The 12,782-nt window shown below is 42.7% G+C and overlaps 1 protein-coding gene across 5 annotated transcripts in view; it reads right to left on the bottom strand.

The window, feature by feature from the left end:
• Positions 1–12,782, bottom strand: part of Nr6a1 (nuclear receptor subfamily 6, group A, member 1) — a 187,980-nt gene that overhangs the window by 13,906 nt on the left and 161,292 nt on the right. For 3 of the 5 annotated variants that reach the window (XM_087653000.1, NM_001100861.1, XM_087653002.1), the window contains 4 exon segments: positions 11,203–11,258; positions 6,523–6,677; positions 3,980–4,207; positions 2,525–2,779 (listed from right to left, as the gene is read on the bottom strand). In XM_087653000.1, coding sequence (XP_087509126.1) covers positions 2,525–2,779; positions 3,980–4,207; positions 6,523–6,677; positions 11,203–11,258 — 694 coding nt within the window. 5 annotated transcript variants of the gene reach the window in all.

Raw genomic sequence — 12,782 nt, forward strand, 5'->3', positions numbered from 1 at the left:
CCACATCCCAGCTCTTATAGGAGTTCTTTTAGTCTCCTGCTTTCACACTGCCCTCTATACTGTACTTAGGAAATTCTCACTTCAAAATGCAGCTTAATTGTCTGTTCTTGTGGTAAGCCAAGTACAGGAAGTATAGCCCCCTTTCCTTAGTCAGTGTGTGAATAGTCCTTATACCCTCTGAAATCCATTCAATATGACCTTGTATTATAGATTGTATCTGCTACTTAAAATAAGAATCGGAACTTAAAGCATGTCTAAGCTAGGTGTGGTACTCAGAAGATTGAGGCAGGAGAATTCTAAGTTTGCAGTCTGCCTGGGAAATTTAGTGAGATCTTATCTCAAAATAAATGAGAAGCAGTTGGGGATGTTATCTCAATAACAGAGCACTTATATAGCATATGTCAAGAGGTTGGGGATATCATCTCAATGGTTGAGCACTTACATAGTACCTGTAAAACCCTGTGGTTTAAATCTATGGAACTAGACATTTAAGAAAGGGAAAGAACGAGAGAAAAAGAATAAAAGACAGACCCTTTATCTACATGGTCTGTGTTCCTAGAAGCCTTACCCCCAACAACTCCCAACACATGTAATACTTGCAGAGTATCTGCCTGGAAAACCATTCAAGCTTTAGGGAGCAGAACTTAGAGGCTGATTCTTCTACTGCTGCTGCTGCTGCTACTACTGCTACTGCTGCTGCTGCTGCTGCTGCTGCTGCTGCTATTGCTACTACTGCTGCTGCTAGTACTTCTACTGCTGCTACTACTGCTGCTGCTGCTACTACTGCTGCTGCTGCTACTACTGCTGCTGCTGCTACTACTGCTGCTGCTACTGCTACTACTGCTGCTGCTGCTACTACTACTGCTGCTGCTGCTACTACTGCTGCTGCTACTGCTACTACTGCTGCTGCTGCTACTACTGCTACTGCTACTGCTGCTGCTGCTGCTACTGCTACTACTGCTGCTGCTGCTGCTGCTACTACTGCTGCTGCTGCTGCTGCTACTACTGCTGCTGCTGCTACTGCTACTACTGCTGCTGCTGCTGCTGCAAGTAGTCAGTCCCAGGAAGAGCTAGTAGATCCCAGGCAAACAAGGAGGCTGGGCTCTCTGAGGACAAATCTTTAAACCAATATTACAGCAAGCCTACTGCTATCTGAACAGCTTTTCAATCCAAAGTTATGAGTTAGAGTCAGAAATCTGATAGAAACAATGAATTAGAGGCTATAGGCTATTTATAGGACAAACTGTCAGATAGGTGCACCCTTAAGACAGCGAGCAAGGCAATGCTTAAAAAGCAAAGGAGAGGGGTTGGGGTTTTAGCTCAGTGGTAGAGCACTTGCCTAGCAAGCGCAAGGCCCTGGGTTCGGTCCCCAGCTCTGAAAAAAAAAAAAAAAAAAAAAAGAAAAAAGCAAAGGAGAGAGTCGGTTCCCAGATTCCCACTCAGCTGTGCACAGAGCTCCTAAAGGCCTTGAAGCTTTGCTCCCTCCTTAAGTGTTGGCCTTGTTTTTATACAATATATAGGATGGTAAGAACTGATGCACCCCCAACCTGTGAAGAGAATTATAGAAACTGGCATTTTATATTCTCTGTATTTCATTTATCCTTGTTTTGGGTACATTTAAATCATATAACTTCTACTATTTAAACTGTCCAAAAGCAGTGGTTTATTGAAATGTGTATTCAAATGTGAATTAAGCTATGTAAGGCATTCCATATGAATAAACTAATAAACCAGGGAAAGAAATACTTGTCTTAATTTGGAGAACAGAAATCAAGGGTCTCATCCTCCCTAGATCTTCAAACAAAGTGAGTAAAGTAGGCATTTGGACAGGTTGTGGAAACAGCATGGAGGAAAAGAGCTGTTCTAGAGAAGGAGTTTGTTAGAGGATACTGGTCAGCTAGAAGAGAACTGTAAAGCAAACAAGAGCCAGGAGCCCGCCTGGCTTAGCCCTACCCTAACATCACCTCACTGCACCTCAGGTGCCACAGTGGAGCCTACGCAGTCAGACAGGCTGTAAGGGCAGGGTACAAAGCTGTGAAACACGCTCAGGGCTAGGCTGCAGACTGAAATCTAAACCCTTAAGGGCTGGACTCCATGAACTTCAACTTTGCCATCCTAGACAAGTACAAGGGCACCCATGCTATCCATGCTGTGAGAAAGAATCAGTGACATAAAACTGCCTGCAACTGATACCAAGATGACTCCCAAGTCACTTAAGGAGGGAATTCAGATTTTTGTTTTTCCCCAGATAGACCATTCTACTAATGTAATAAACATTCAAAGCAACAGCTCAGCACCCTGCCAGTCTGACTGTATGGGAGAGGGGCTGACTGTACCACCTAGTCTATCCGTGTAGAACCTGTGACTGGCTGACGACACAAAGCTAGGATGTGACAGGGTAAGGGTTACAATTTAGGTCTGCAGCACTTTTAATGCTCCTCCTTTGGAGGCTAGGCAGCCTTGCCTCACAGGGAGGATGGTGGCTTGGTTGTTCCAGATAGCCTCCCCAGTCAGCTGCTCTCACCTGTGCAGTTCCTCATCAGAGGGTGAGTACTTGGCAGTGACATCAGCCAGCTCTCCAAAGATCTGCTTGCTGTAAACTGTGAGGGACGAGAGCAGGATTAACTCCTGCCACGTGGAGCTCAGGAGGCACGTGTAATCCTTGATTGAGAGCTCGCAGAAGAAAGGCAGCTTCTTGATCCAGGCAATCTGCCTAAAGAGCAACTCATCGGCCAGGCGGCAAAGCAGAGCAAACAGTTCTGCCTGTGTCACAGCGTACCTGGGGGCACGGGCAGGGACAGAGTCACTTCCGTCAGCCAGACAGAGGGTATTCCTTGGTAGTAGGCCTCTTGCCCTTGACCACAGATATCCAGTTTCACTTAACTTCTTATAAAGGGGTAGGGTTGAGACCAACAAAAAGCTGAGGTCAGGGAGGGAAGAGGGCACAGTGAGATGATCTGGTAAGAAGAGGCTGCTGAGGGGAAAGGGGGCTTAAAACTTCTGGATTTATGAGGGAATATCACTCTTAATGGCGGTGTTCTCTGATGTTTCAAGCCTTAGAAGAAATTCTTACTCTTTCCTGTTCTAATTTTGGCAATGAAGACTTGAGTGGGGGTGGGTCTGGAGCATACCCAGTATAAGGAACAACACCTACACAAGCAGGAAAACAGAAACAAAACCCAGAGCCAAACATGCCCAGAGGCCAGAGGCACAGGAGATGCTGAGAACAGAGGCATTCAGAAGCCTGTTCTCACTGTGCCCCCTGGTGGTGACAGTCCAGGAACCAGAGTTGCTCAGCCTTTTCTATAAGCTATTTCCCTAGCCCAAGGTGAGTCTCCTCTTCATTCTTCTCAAGGTCCCTTGTCATCCTCTTCCTCACACACTGCATAAAAGCTTTGTGAGATCCTTTCTATAGCTATTTAAGTCTCCTCTTCTGAAACTGGAGCCTTGCTTAGTATCTCAGGATACCCTCTGGGAGGCATTAGATTAAGATTTTAGCAAGCCATGTGTTCTACCTAAGAAGTAGTAGGTACAACAATGGGTGGCTAACTACACAACACTCAAGTAGAACTAAATGCATAGTGAGATTTCTTCCACGTACTCAGGCCTACACTAGAGGCTGTCAGTCATGAGCTGTTGGTTACTTATAAGCCTGCTGGCTAGGGATATAGACAGGTCAAAACTACTTAGGGCTTGCGTGAATGATTTAAAAACCCTAGGCCTGATGTAGAGCCTGATTTTGTGCCAGAAGGCACAAGAACAAACATTCCAGGGCTTGCTTCACCTAGACCCAATGAGAAACAAAGGCCCTGCTATCACAATTTCCCAGGGACTGAAAAGTAACCTGAATTCTCTGAGAAAATATGATTAGGGAAACATGAGGGACCAATGCCTCAGTGACAAGGGTGGGCATACAACTGATGCATGGTTGAGGACATTATGGGACTGCAAGGGGCCAAACAGGACAGAATTCACTCACCCATCTTCAATCAACATAGGTGTCCCCAATGGCTCCAGGTCTTCCGCTGACATCAGCTGATGAATCAGACTGTAGGACTGAGGGTCCAGGCTTCGAGCTTGTGGGGGCAAAAGTGGTGAGTGGCCAGAATAGCTAAAAAGGTGTGGTATGTACTGATAATGTGGAGGCACCGACATCCCCATGTACTGATCCCTGAAGGTCATGAATCCATTTAGTTCCACAGACCTACTGGAGAGAAAAACTTCACATCAGGAAAAGCCATGGCAGGTTCAATACCTACTCAAAGAAAATAACTCAGAGATGAGTTGTTCTCTGGTCATGAAGTCTGAGAATAATCAAGGTACGGGATGGAATTAAAGGCTACATACATGTCTATGCTACTAAATTCCACCCATGAGACATGGATTCTGTGTAGGCTCACCTATGTGACCAGAAGAATACGGGGATATAAGTATCAGATATAAGAACTATGGATTGGATGAAGTTTTGTACTGACGTCACACCTAGCACCTTGCTCAAGCTAGGCAAGTGCTTGGCTACTGTGCTATATTCTAGCTCTCTTTTAACATATTTTGAGACGGGGTCTCACTAAGTTGGAGGGCTAACCTTGAATTTACTCTGCAGCCCAGGAGCCTCCTAGATAGCTGGGACAAGAGGTCTTCATCACAAGGCCCAGCTTTGAGGAGTTTTTAATACATACTAGTAATCTATGGTAACAAAAAAGTGCTTGTATCATTGTTTTACTGTTAGGAAAACAATGGCATAGGACAGGCTAAGTGGACTTAATTAGTCTAAAACCCTAATCTAGTATCTGGCATGGAGTGTACCCTGAGGTCCTTAAGGCCCTAACTATTAAAAAGAAAGAACAGTGATACAACTGAATGGAATAAAAAGCTTTAGTTGAACCTGAAGAAGACTGTTTCCTGCTTCCTCTTCTTTGGAGAAATCTATCTATTTTCCCAGTTAACTGTAAAAAAATTGCATCTATACATATGTGTATATATATGTGCAAGAATGCATGAGTGAATGCCACAATGCATGCGAGAGGACAACTATGGGAGTTCTTGTCTTCCACCATGTGGGTCCTGGGTCACCTCAGGTCCTGAGACTTGGCAGTAGGTGCCTTTATTTGAAGAACTGTCTCACCAGCCCATTGCTAATTAACATTTTAAAAGCCATTTAGCTTTCCTGGATTCATCTCCTCTGAGTTTGCAAACTGCATCCTATAGGCCAGATCTAGCCCAGGACCTATTTTTGGTAAATTAAGTTTTCCTTGAATAAAGCCACTCTCAGTGCTTTGTTTAGGGTGTGTGCTGTGCTGCTTTTAAGCCGTGAAGCAGAGCTGGGGAGCTGGGACCCTGGCCAGACTCACAAAGTCTAAAATAATAACTATATGACCTTTTACATTTCAACTTGTTTGTTTGTTTGGAGACAGGCTCTATGCAGCCCTGACTGTCCTGGAATGACCCTTTTTAAAAAGAGAATTTCTTTTTTTTTTTTCTTTTCTTTTCTTTTTTTTGGAGCTGGGGATTGAACCCAGGGCCTTGAGCTTGCTAGGCAAGTGCTCTACCTCTGAGCTAAATCCCCAACCCAAAAGAGAATTTCTTTATCATTTGTGTATGTGCTTGTGCACGTACATGTAGGCCTGAAGTTGATATCGAGTGTCTTTCTCAACGGCTCTCCACCTTATGTTGGGCCACACAGAGTCTAAGAGGACCTGGAACATATTAATTCAGCTAAGTTAGTTAGCCAGTGAGCCTCGGCGATCTTCCTGTTTCTCTAGTGCTGAGAGGAGACAACATCCATTTTTTTCCTCACAGCACCTAGCTTTTATGTGGGTGCTGGGGATAAACTTGGGGTCTCGCACTTCCAGATCAACCAAGCTATCTCCACAGGCCCTACTCTATGATACTTTACTTATTTATATGTATGAGTGCTCTGTCTGCATGTTTTGTTTGCATATCAGAAGAGGTCATTGGATTCCAATATAGATGGTTGTTAACTGCCATGTGGTTGTTGGGAATTGAACTCAGGATCAGTGGAGAGCAGCCAGTGCTCTTAACTTTTGAGTCATCTCTCTAGTCCCCTACTCTGTGACATTTCATGAAAATAGCTGTTAATTCTTGTCTTATATGAAAGATTTCTGGAGTAAGGAGCCCTTCCATGATAGGTCAAAGCTAAACATACAGCTATTAGCTAACTTAAGAAAGCATGATTGCCTCAAGAGGCTTTAATCTTGAATTCCCCAATAATACTGACTCTGGGAAGTCAGAAAACTTACCAGACTCGGTTCAGCAGTCTACTGAAATGTTACTGCTAAATCAAGTGGGCATGCACAGAAGCAGCACTTAGCATCTGCAGAAGAGATGGCTGATGCTTTGTTTTGGTCAACCTGGTCTTGCACCATCCTATCCTGCTCCCAAGAGCCGAGGGCCCAAGGGCATGGAGGCTGAGACAGCGGGGCAGAGGAGCACTCTACCAACAGTTCTCCGGAGGATTACTCTTTGGATGGGACCTAGATACTAGGTTTGCTTTTAGCTCACCTGGATGACAGTGTGGAGCCTGGTGAGGGCTGGTTGCTCTCTGAAACCCTGTTCCCAGGAGAACTGTGGTCACTGTCACCATGGTTGCTCCAGTGATTGGCTTCTTCCTCAAACTCCTGTCCAGACATGATTCTTTCAATCTCTTCTTCTGATATCTTTGACAAGAAATGGATGTGTGTTAGCTTTGGTGCCACAAATACCTTCTGTTGTCTCTTTAGGAATCAGAGTGTATATTCAAAGGTCTCTCATAATCTTTAGACTTCTTCGGATATGCCCAGTATATTTGGACACAATCTAGAACCATGGTTTATAACTACTTTCCCCTTGTCCATTTACTTTACCTTCAAGCCACTTTTGAGTCTTCCCTTTCCTAACTGAAACTCCATTTTCAATGACATTCTCCTATTTGTCCTACCTAATAAGTATTCCCTCCTTTGCGACATTATCTACTGTTACTCACTCACTCAAAATTATGTGGATTCTGAGGAAGGAAGTCCAGTATTGTGCTTAATGGTATAAATTCTGGAGGCAGACCTGTGTTGAAATCCAGAGTATACCACTTGTAGCACAACCTCGGAAAGTTACTGAACTATCTGGAGCTAAGTACGTCCATCTGTTTGGCAGATGAATCATTGGATTCTTTTGAGGATTAATCAAATCAGATACTTAAGACAGGGGCCTAGCAAGAGTAGCAACTATGGAGGCACTGGGAGTTACAATATCATCATTTTTGGGTTGTTTTTTCTTTTGAAAGAGGGTCTTGTTACAGTGTCCCAGGCTGGTCTTAACTTCCTAGATTCAAGCAGTCTTTCTGCTTTAGTCTTCTAAGTAGTTAAGACTATAGTTATGTGTCACCATACTGAGCTGTCATTGTTATATTACACTTATAGAAAAGCATCACAAAAACATCCTCTGTATACTTAAGACCACAATAGGACCTAGAAAAGAAGAAGTATTCAATAAATGGATATTGAGTAAGTAAGTGTTTATTTGTAAAGTACAGATGTGTATTTTCATATGGATTTTTTTTTTAAAAAGAAAGATAGCCCCAAATCTATTAAGTTAAATTTGAAGAAATCACACCTTACATTAAGTCATACTGTATACCTAGAATTAGTCAGGGGTATGAGGAAGAACAGAAAAATGTTAGTAATCAATCCAGTACTATATAGAGAACAAATTATCTTTGATACAGTTTCTAATCTAGGGCTGAGGCCTAACTGGTCACAGTCAATACAGCAAAGTACTACAGAGGAGGAGCCAGATAAATTTTTATATGTTGTTTCTATGGAAACCTCAAAGGCTCAAACTTGCATATTTATTTGCTCTAGTAGTCTCTGAGAGAACCTTTAACTGTTATGATTATAAACAGAAGCTTTAAGACCTCTGCGCTAGCAGGACCAGTGAGACGGCTCAGCAGGTAAAGGTGCTTGTTGTGGAAGCCTGAGGACTTGAGTTCGACCTCTAGAACCCATATAAAGGTAGGAGAGATCAGATTCCACAAAGTTGTCCTCTAACCTCCAACAATGAAGTATGGCACTCGTGTGCTTATACAGATTCACCACACATGTGAGCATGCATGGACACACATGTGTAAATACATACACAATAGTAATAAAAAGTTTTTTTTTTAAAAGAACTGAGTGTTAATGAGACTACAGGGCAGAAGGATTTAACTAATAGATAAACAAAGGAGTTGGTCTGAAATTGTTTGGTGTATACATTGAAATGGAGTAATTGTTTCCCAAAATTATGTTACAAATACATAAAAAACAAACTCCAGTTTTTCTCTTAAGGGTCCTTAGTATTCTGAAATCACTGTAGCCTGGCTGGGTGAAAAGAGCGGACTCACGATGGCAGTTTACTGCAGCTAGGAGTTAGACCATCTTCCCCTGTTACCCTGTGGGACAGGACTGTGGACAACCACGGACACACTGACAACATGGAGGACAGAACTTGTTGGGAATGCTTAACCTGAGTTCAGACTTCCTTTGTTATTTCCCAGCAGGATGCTACTGGGCAAGTCAAGTCCCTCGAGCTCTCTGTGTTTCAGTGTATCTGCCTGCTAAACAGGCAGTATTACTCTTGTAGCTCATGGCTGTCACACTGGAGCTAGAGCAATGAAGAATGCAGGCAAAGTCATTCAGACTTGGAAGTTAATCCAAGATAAAGTTATAAAATATGACACTAAATATTTTTCAATAAAATGAACCCCCACCTCTCCTTGCCTTTCTTAAGAACAGCTATACACCAGTGGGCACATGCATACACCTTTAACCCCAGCACTAAGAAGGCGGAAGCAGGCAGACCCAACTGAGAACTTACAGATCAGAGCTCTAACACATCATTAATAAATAGGGAAAACAAAACAAAACAAAATGCCCAGTAAAAAAGGAAACACAGCAGCAATTGAAATGGCTTTTCTGAGCATTGATGTCTCAGCTCCAAAAGGAACAGTTCACACTTCTATGACCTAAACACCCCCTGGCAGAGCAGAAGACTTACAGAGCACTAGGAATGCATTAGGTGCTACTAGAGCAGCAACCCTTTAATACAGTCCCTCATGCTGTGGTGACCCCCAACCGTAAAATACATTTTGCTGCTACTTTATAACTGTAACTTTGCTACTATTATAAGTTATAATGTAAGTATCTGTGTTTTCTGATGGTCTTAGGTGACCCCTGTGAAAACGGTAGTTCAACCCTCCCAAAGGGGTCACAATTGTACTAGAGGATTTTTTTTTTAAAGATTTATTCATTTATTATATATAAGTACACTGTAGCTGTCTTCAGACACACCAGAAGAGGGCATCGGATCTCTTTACAGATGGTTGTGAGCCACCATGTGGTTGCTGGGAATTGAACTCAGGACCTCTGGAAGAGTAGTCGGGTACTCTTAACCGCTGAGCCATCTCTCCAGCCCCCAGATTTTATTTTTATGGTGAAAATATTTAAGAATTTTCCCCAGTAGATGATCTATTACACCTAATATAAAAAGAATGAATAAGGGTCAGATATGAAAGACCCAAAGTTAGTGTCAGATGTTGAATATTGAAAGATTTTCCTCAAATTCAAGAGCAGAATAAAGGCACCCACTTCAGTATTCTTATTCAATGGAGTATTGGAAATCCCAGCCCAAGCAATTAAATAAGACACGCAGGCACGCAGGCACGCACGCATGCACGCACGCACGCACGCATGCAAGGAAGGAATCACATGTTGTTTTTAGTATAGAGTAAAATAAATTAATTTTCAAGAGATAACAGGCATAAAATGCTTGATTAAACAAATCAAAACAGTAAAGTTAGGAGTTTTACATACAGATGTGCACACCCTGGTTTTAGTACATACTGTGTATTCGCACCACAGGAAATTTCCCATATATCAGTATATATCTCTGAATTCTTGTCTTGTTTATACTTAACTGGAGAAAGTCTATTAATTTCCTTATGAACTATCTCTTGGTTCTCCTCCCCCCATTTGATCTGTGCTCATTGTCCTACTTCCAACTATTACCTGTGTCTCTTTGAATATGTGTATCTTTCTGCAAATCCATTCTCAACCATTCCCATAAATATTGTTTTCTAAAATGCAAATGACTGTATAACATTCTCTCTTATTTGCAAAAGTGATTTGATTGCTTCTTGGTATACAGCAAAAATTTGCAAAACTGTGCTTGGGGATTCATTTGATGGGTACATCACAGGATGGTCCCACTAAAACTTTACTTAGGAGACATGGTAGAGACAGTTGAGGTCACTCTTTAGAGGACTGACTGACATTCAAGAACTCTGCCTTATTTGCTGCCACTCTACTACATGTACCTAATGCTCCAGCTCTCTGCCTCCTTCAGGATCTGTCTGTGGGTCTGTCATCCATTCTCTCTGGCTTGATAAACCTTGCTTAGCTTCTTAACACACCTACTTCTCCCTTTCCCTTCAAGAATCAGTTCAAAAGCACCTTAAGGAGCCATTTTCTGAGCGTTTCCAGACTCCAAAAAGAACAGACACTTCCCTCCCTCGGCATCGTCTGTTGGCTCTCAGTGTACCTTGGTGTCTGTCTGTCTCTCTCATTAGACTGACCTACAGTATATAGACCAGCAGAGTAGGAACTTGGCAGATACCTATGGGGCAGAGTGGAATATTATTATTCTTATTTTACTACTAAGAATATGAATAACAAGGTGATTTTTGCTGATTTCTGGCAGGCTAAGTTACCCATAACTTTAAATGACGTATCAAAGTGGGAGAATAATTCTTTGTATAGTTTAGAATCAGAACTGAGTTCATTGCCTATGAAATTTTAGGAAGGATTGAAGGATCATAAGAAGAGCTTGAATACATTAACTCTAACAGTTAAAACTTTAAGAATGGGGGATAGAGTGATGGCTCTGAGGTTAAAAATACTGACTGCTCTTCCAGACGACCCGGGTACAATTCCCAGCACCCACATGGCAGCTCTAACTGTCTGCTATTCCAAAATTCTGGCACCCTCACCCCCTCATCTAGACATACTTGCAGGCAAAACACCAATGCACATTATGTTAAAAAAAAAAAACTTTAAAAGTGTTTTCACATTCAGAAGCAAAGATGGCAGAGGAGAGGACCAAGGTAAATGGCCACAGGAGCATTTGCATTACCGAGCTTCTGGAACACCCTGAGAGAGCGGGTACAGGACTCACCTGGACTGGCCCAATGCTCTTGTTCCGGCCTCCAGGCATGCCGTCTTCTCTGATAGCTAGAAGGAAACAGAGACAGTTAGAAGCACACTAGAGACTATTTATGAACAAAATGAAAACTTGTATGTTCCAGCACTCAGGAGGCAGAGGCAGGCTGGTCTCTGTGCCTTCTAGGCCAGCCTACATAGTGAGTGCCAGGACAGCCAGAGCCACATAGTTAGACCCTGTTTCAAAACCAACCAACCAACCAACCAACCAACCAACCAACCAACCATACATACATACATGTAAACTTACCTAGTTAAAAGTAAAATGTAGTAAGTATTGAAACGAAGATTAAAACATAGGCTTTTCTGGGCCCATAGTGTACTTTATTACTGTAAGTTGCCCCATAAGCAGCAAACACTTTTGGGTCCCAAAGGCACTCTGTTTTGCCATCCCCTCCTACGTGCTGGCATTATAGGCATGGCATATGTCACTACGCCTTGCATCACTGTTAATGGAGTTTCTTAATATGGGGCACAACACAGGGGAAGGTTTCAGAAAAAGACAACTTTTGAACTGAATCTTACAGGAGGATTTAGGAAGGTAGAAAAAGATTGCTTCAAGTTCAATAAAGAGTGAACTGAAAGGCTCAACAGGTGTTAATGGTGCTCTCCCTTACTTCAAGCACTTGGGAGGCAAAGACTGGCAGATATCTAGGAGTTTGAGGCTAACCTGGTAGACAGAGTGAGCTCCAGGACAGCAAAGGGTACAAAGAGAGAGATCCAGTCTAGAAACACCAAAATAATTAAGTAAAGAGGGAGGGAGGGAGGAGTGTATTAAAAGGTGCAAAGCCGATTCATTCTGGAACTTCCAAATGGTTAAATCAGGAGAAAGCATTCAGGGAGGATGAGTTATATGTGGGAAGAATAGTGAGTTATAAGGCCAGAGAGACCAAATGTGGGCAGATCCTAAGAGCCAAGGCTGTCAGGTCGTGTGGACTGATGGGCCTGGAGATAGGTAGGTAGTAATGCAGGAGTGATATGGTCACAGCACCGCACCATTTCTTTTTTTTTTTTTTCTTTTTTCTTTTTTTCGGAGCTGGGGACCGAACCCAGGGCCTTGCGCTTCTTAGGCAAGCGTTCTACCACTGAGCTAAATCCCCAACCCCCACAGCACCATTTCTGAACAACTGTGATGAGGGCTTGAATGAAGTGGTATTAACAACACCAACCAAGGGTAAACCAACACGCCAGTGTGAAAACAAGTTTGGCTATAATAATCTTAGGGTTGGAGTATTGCCTCAAAAGGTGAGAGCTCCAAATATTTCTGTTTCCAAATGTTTCTGTATTTATGAAAGGCCAAAAGGAGTTGCATTTTCTTTCAAGTAGACATTCTTCGTGTGCTCAAAAATTGTACACCAGACAAATTATATACCAGATAAGTATGGATCTAAATGCTGCCTGCTCTGTAAAATTATGGTCTTCATTCCTCTGAATCTAGGTTAACAACAACAGCAAAGGGAATATTGGTCCTTGTCATCTCATAGCCAACATTGTGGCTAAAAGCTGGTAGATAAAGTAGGCTCATAGTAACTATTC

This window comes from Rattus norvegicus, chromosome 3, assembly GCF_021556685.1.
Source record: "Rattus norvegicus strain SHRSP/BbbUtx chromosome 3, alternate assembly SHRSP_T2T, whole genome shotgun sequence".
Taxonomy (NCBI): Eukaryota; Metazoa; Chordata; class Mammalia; order Rodentia; family Muridae; genus Rattus; species Rattus norvegicus.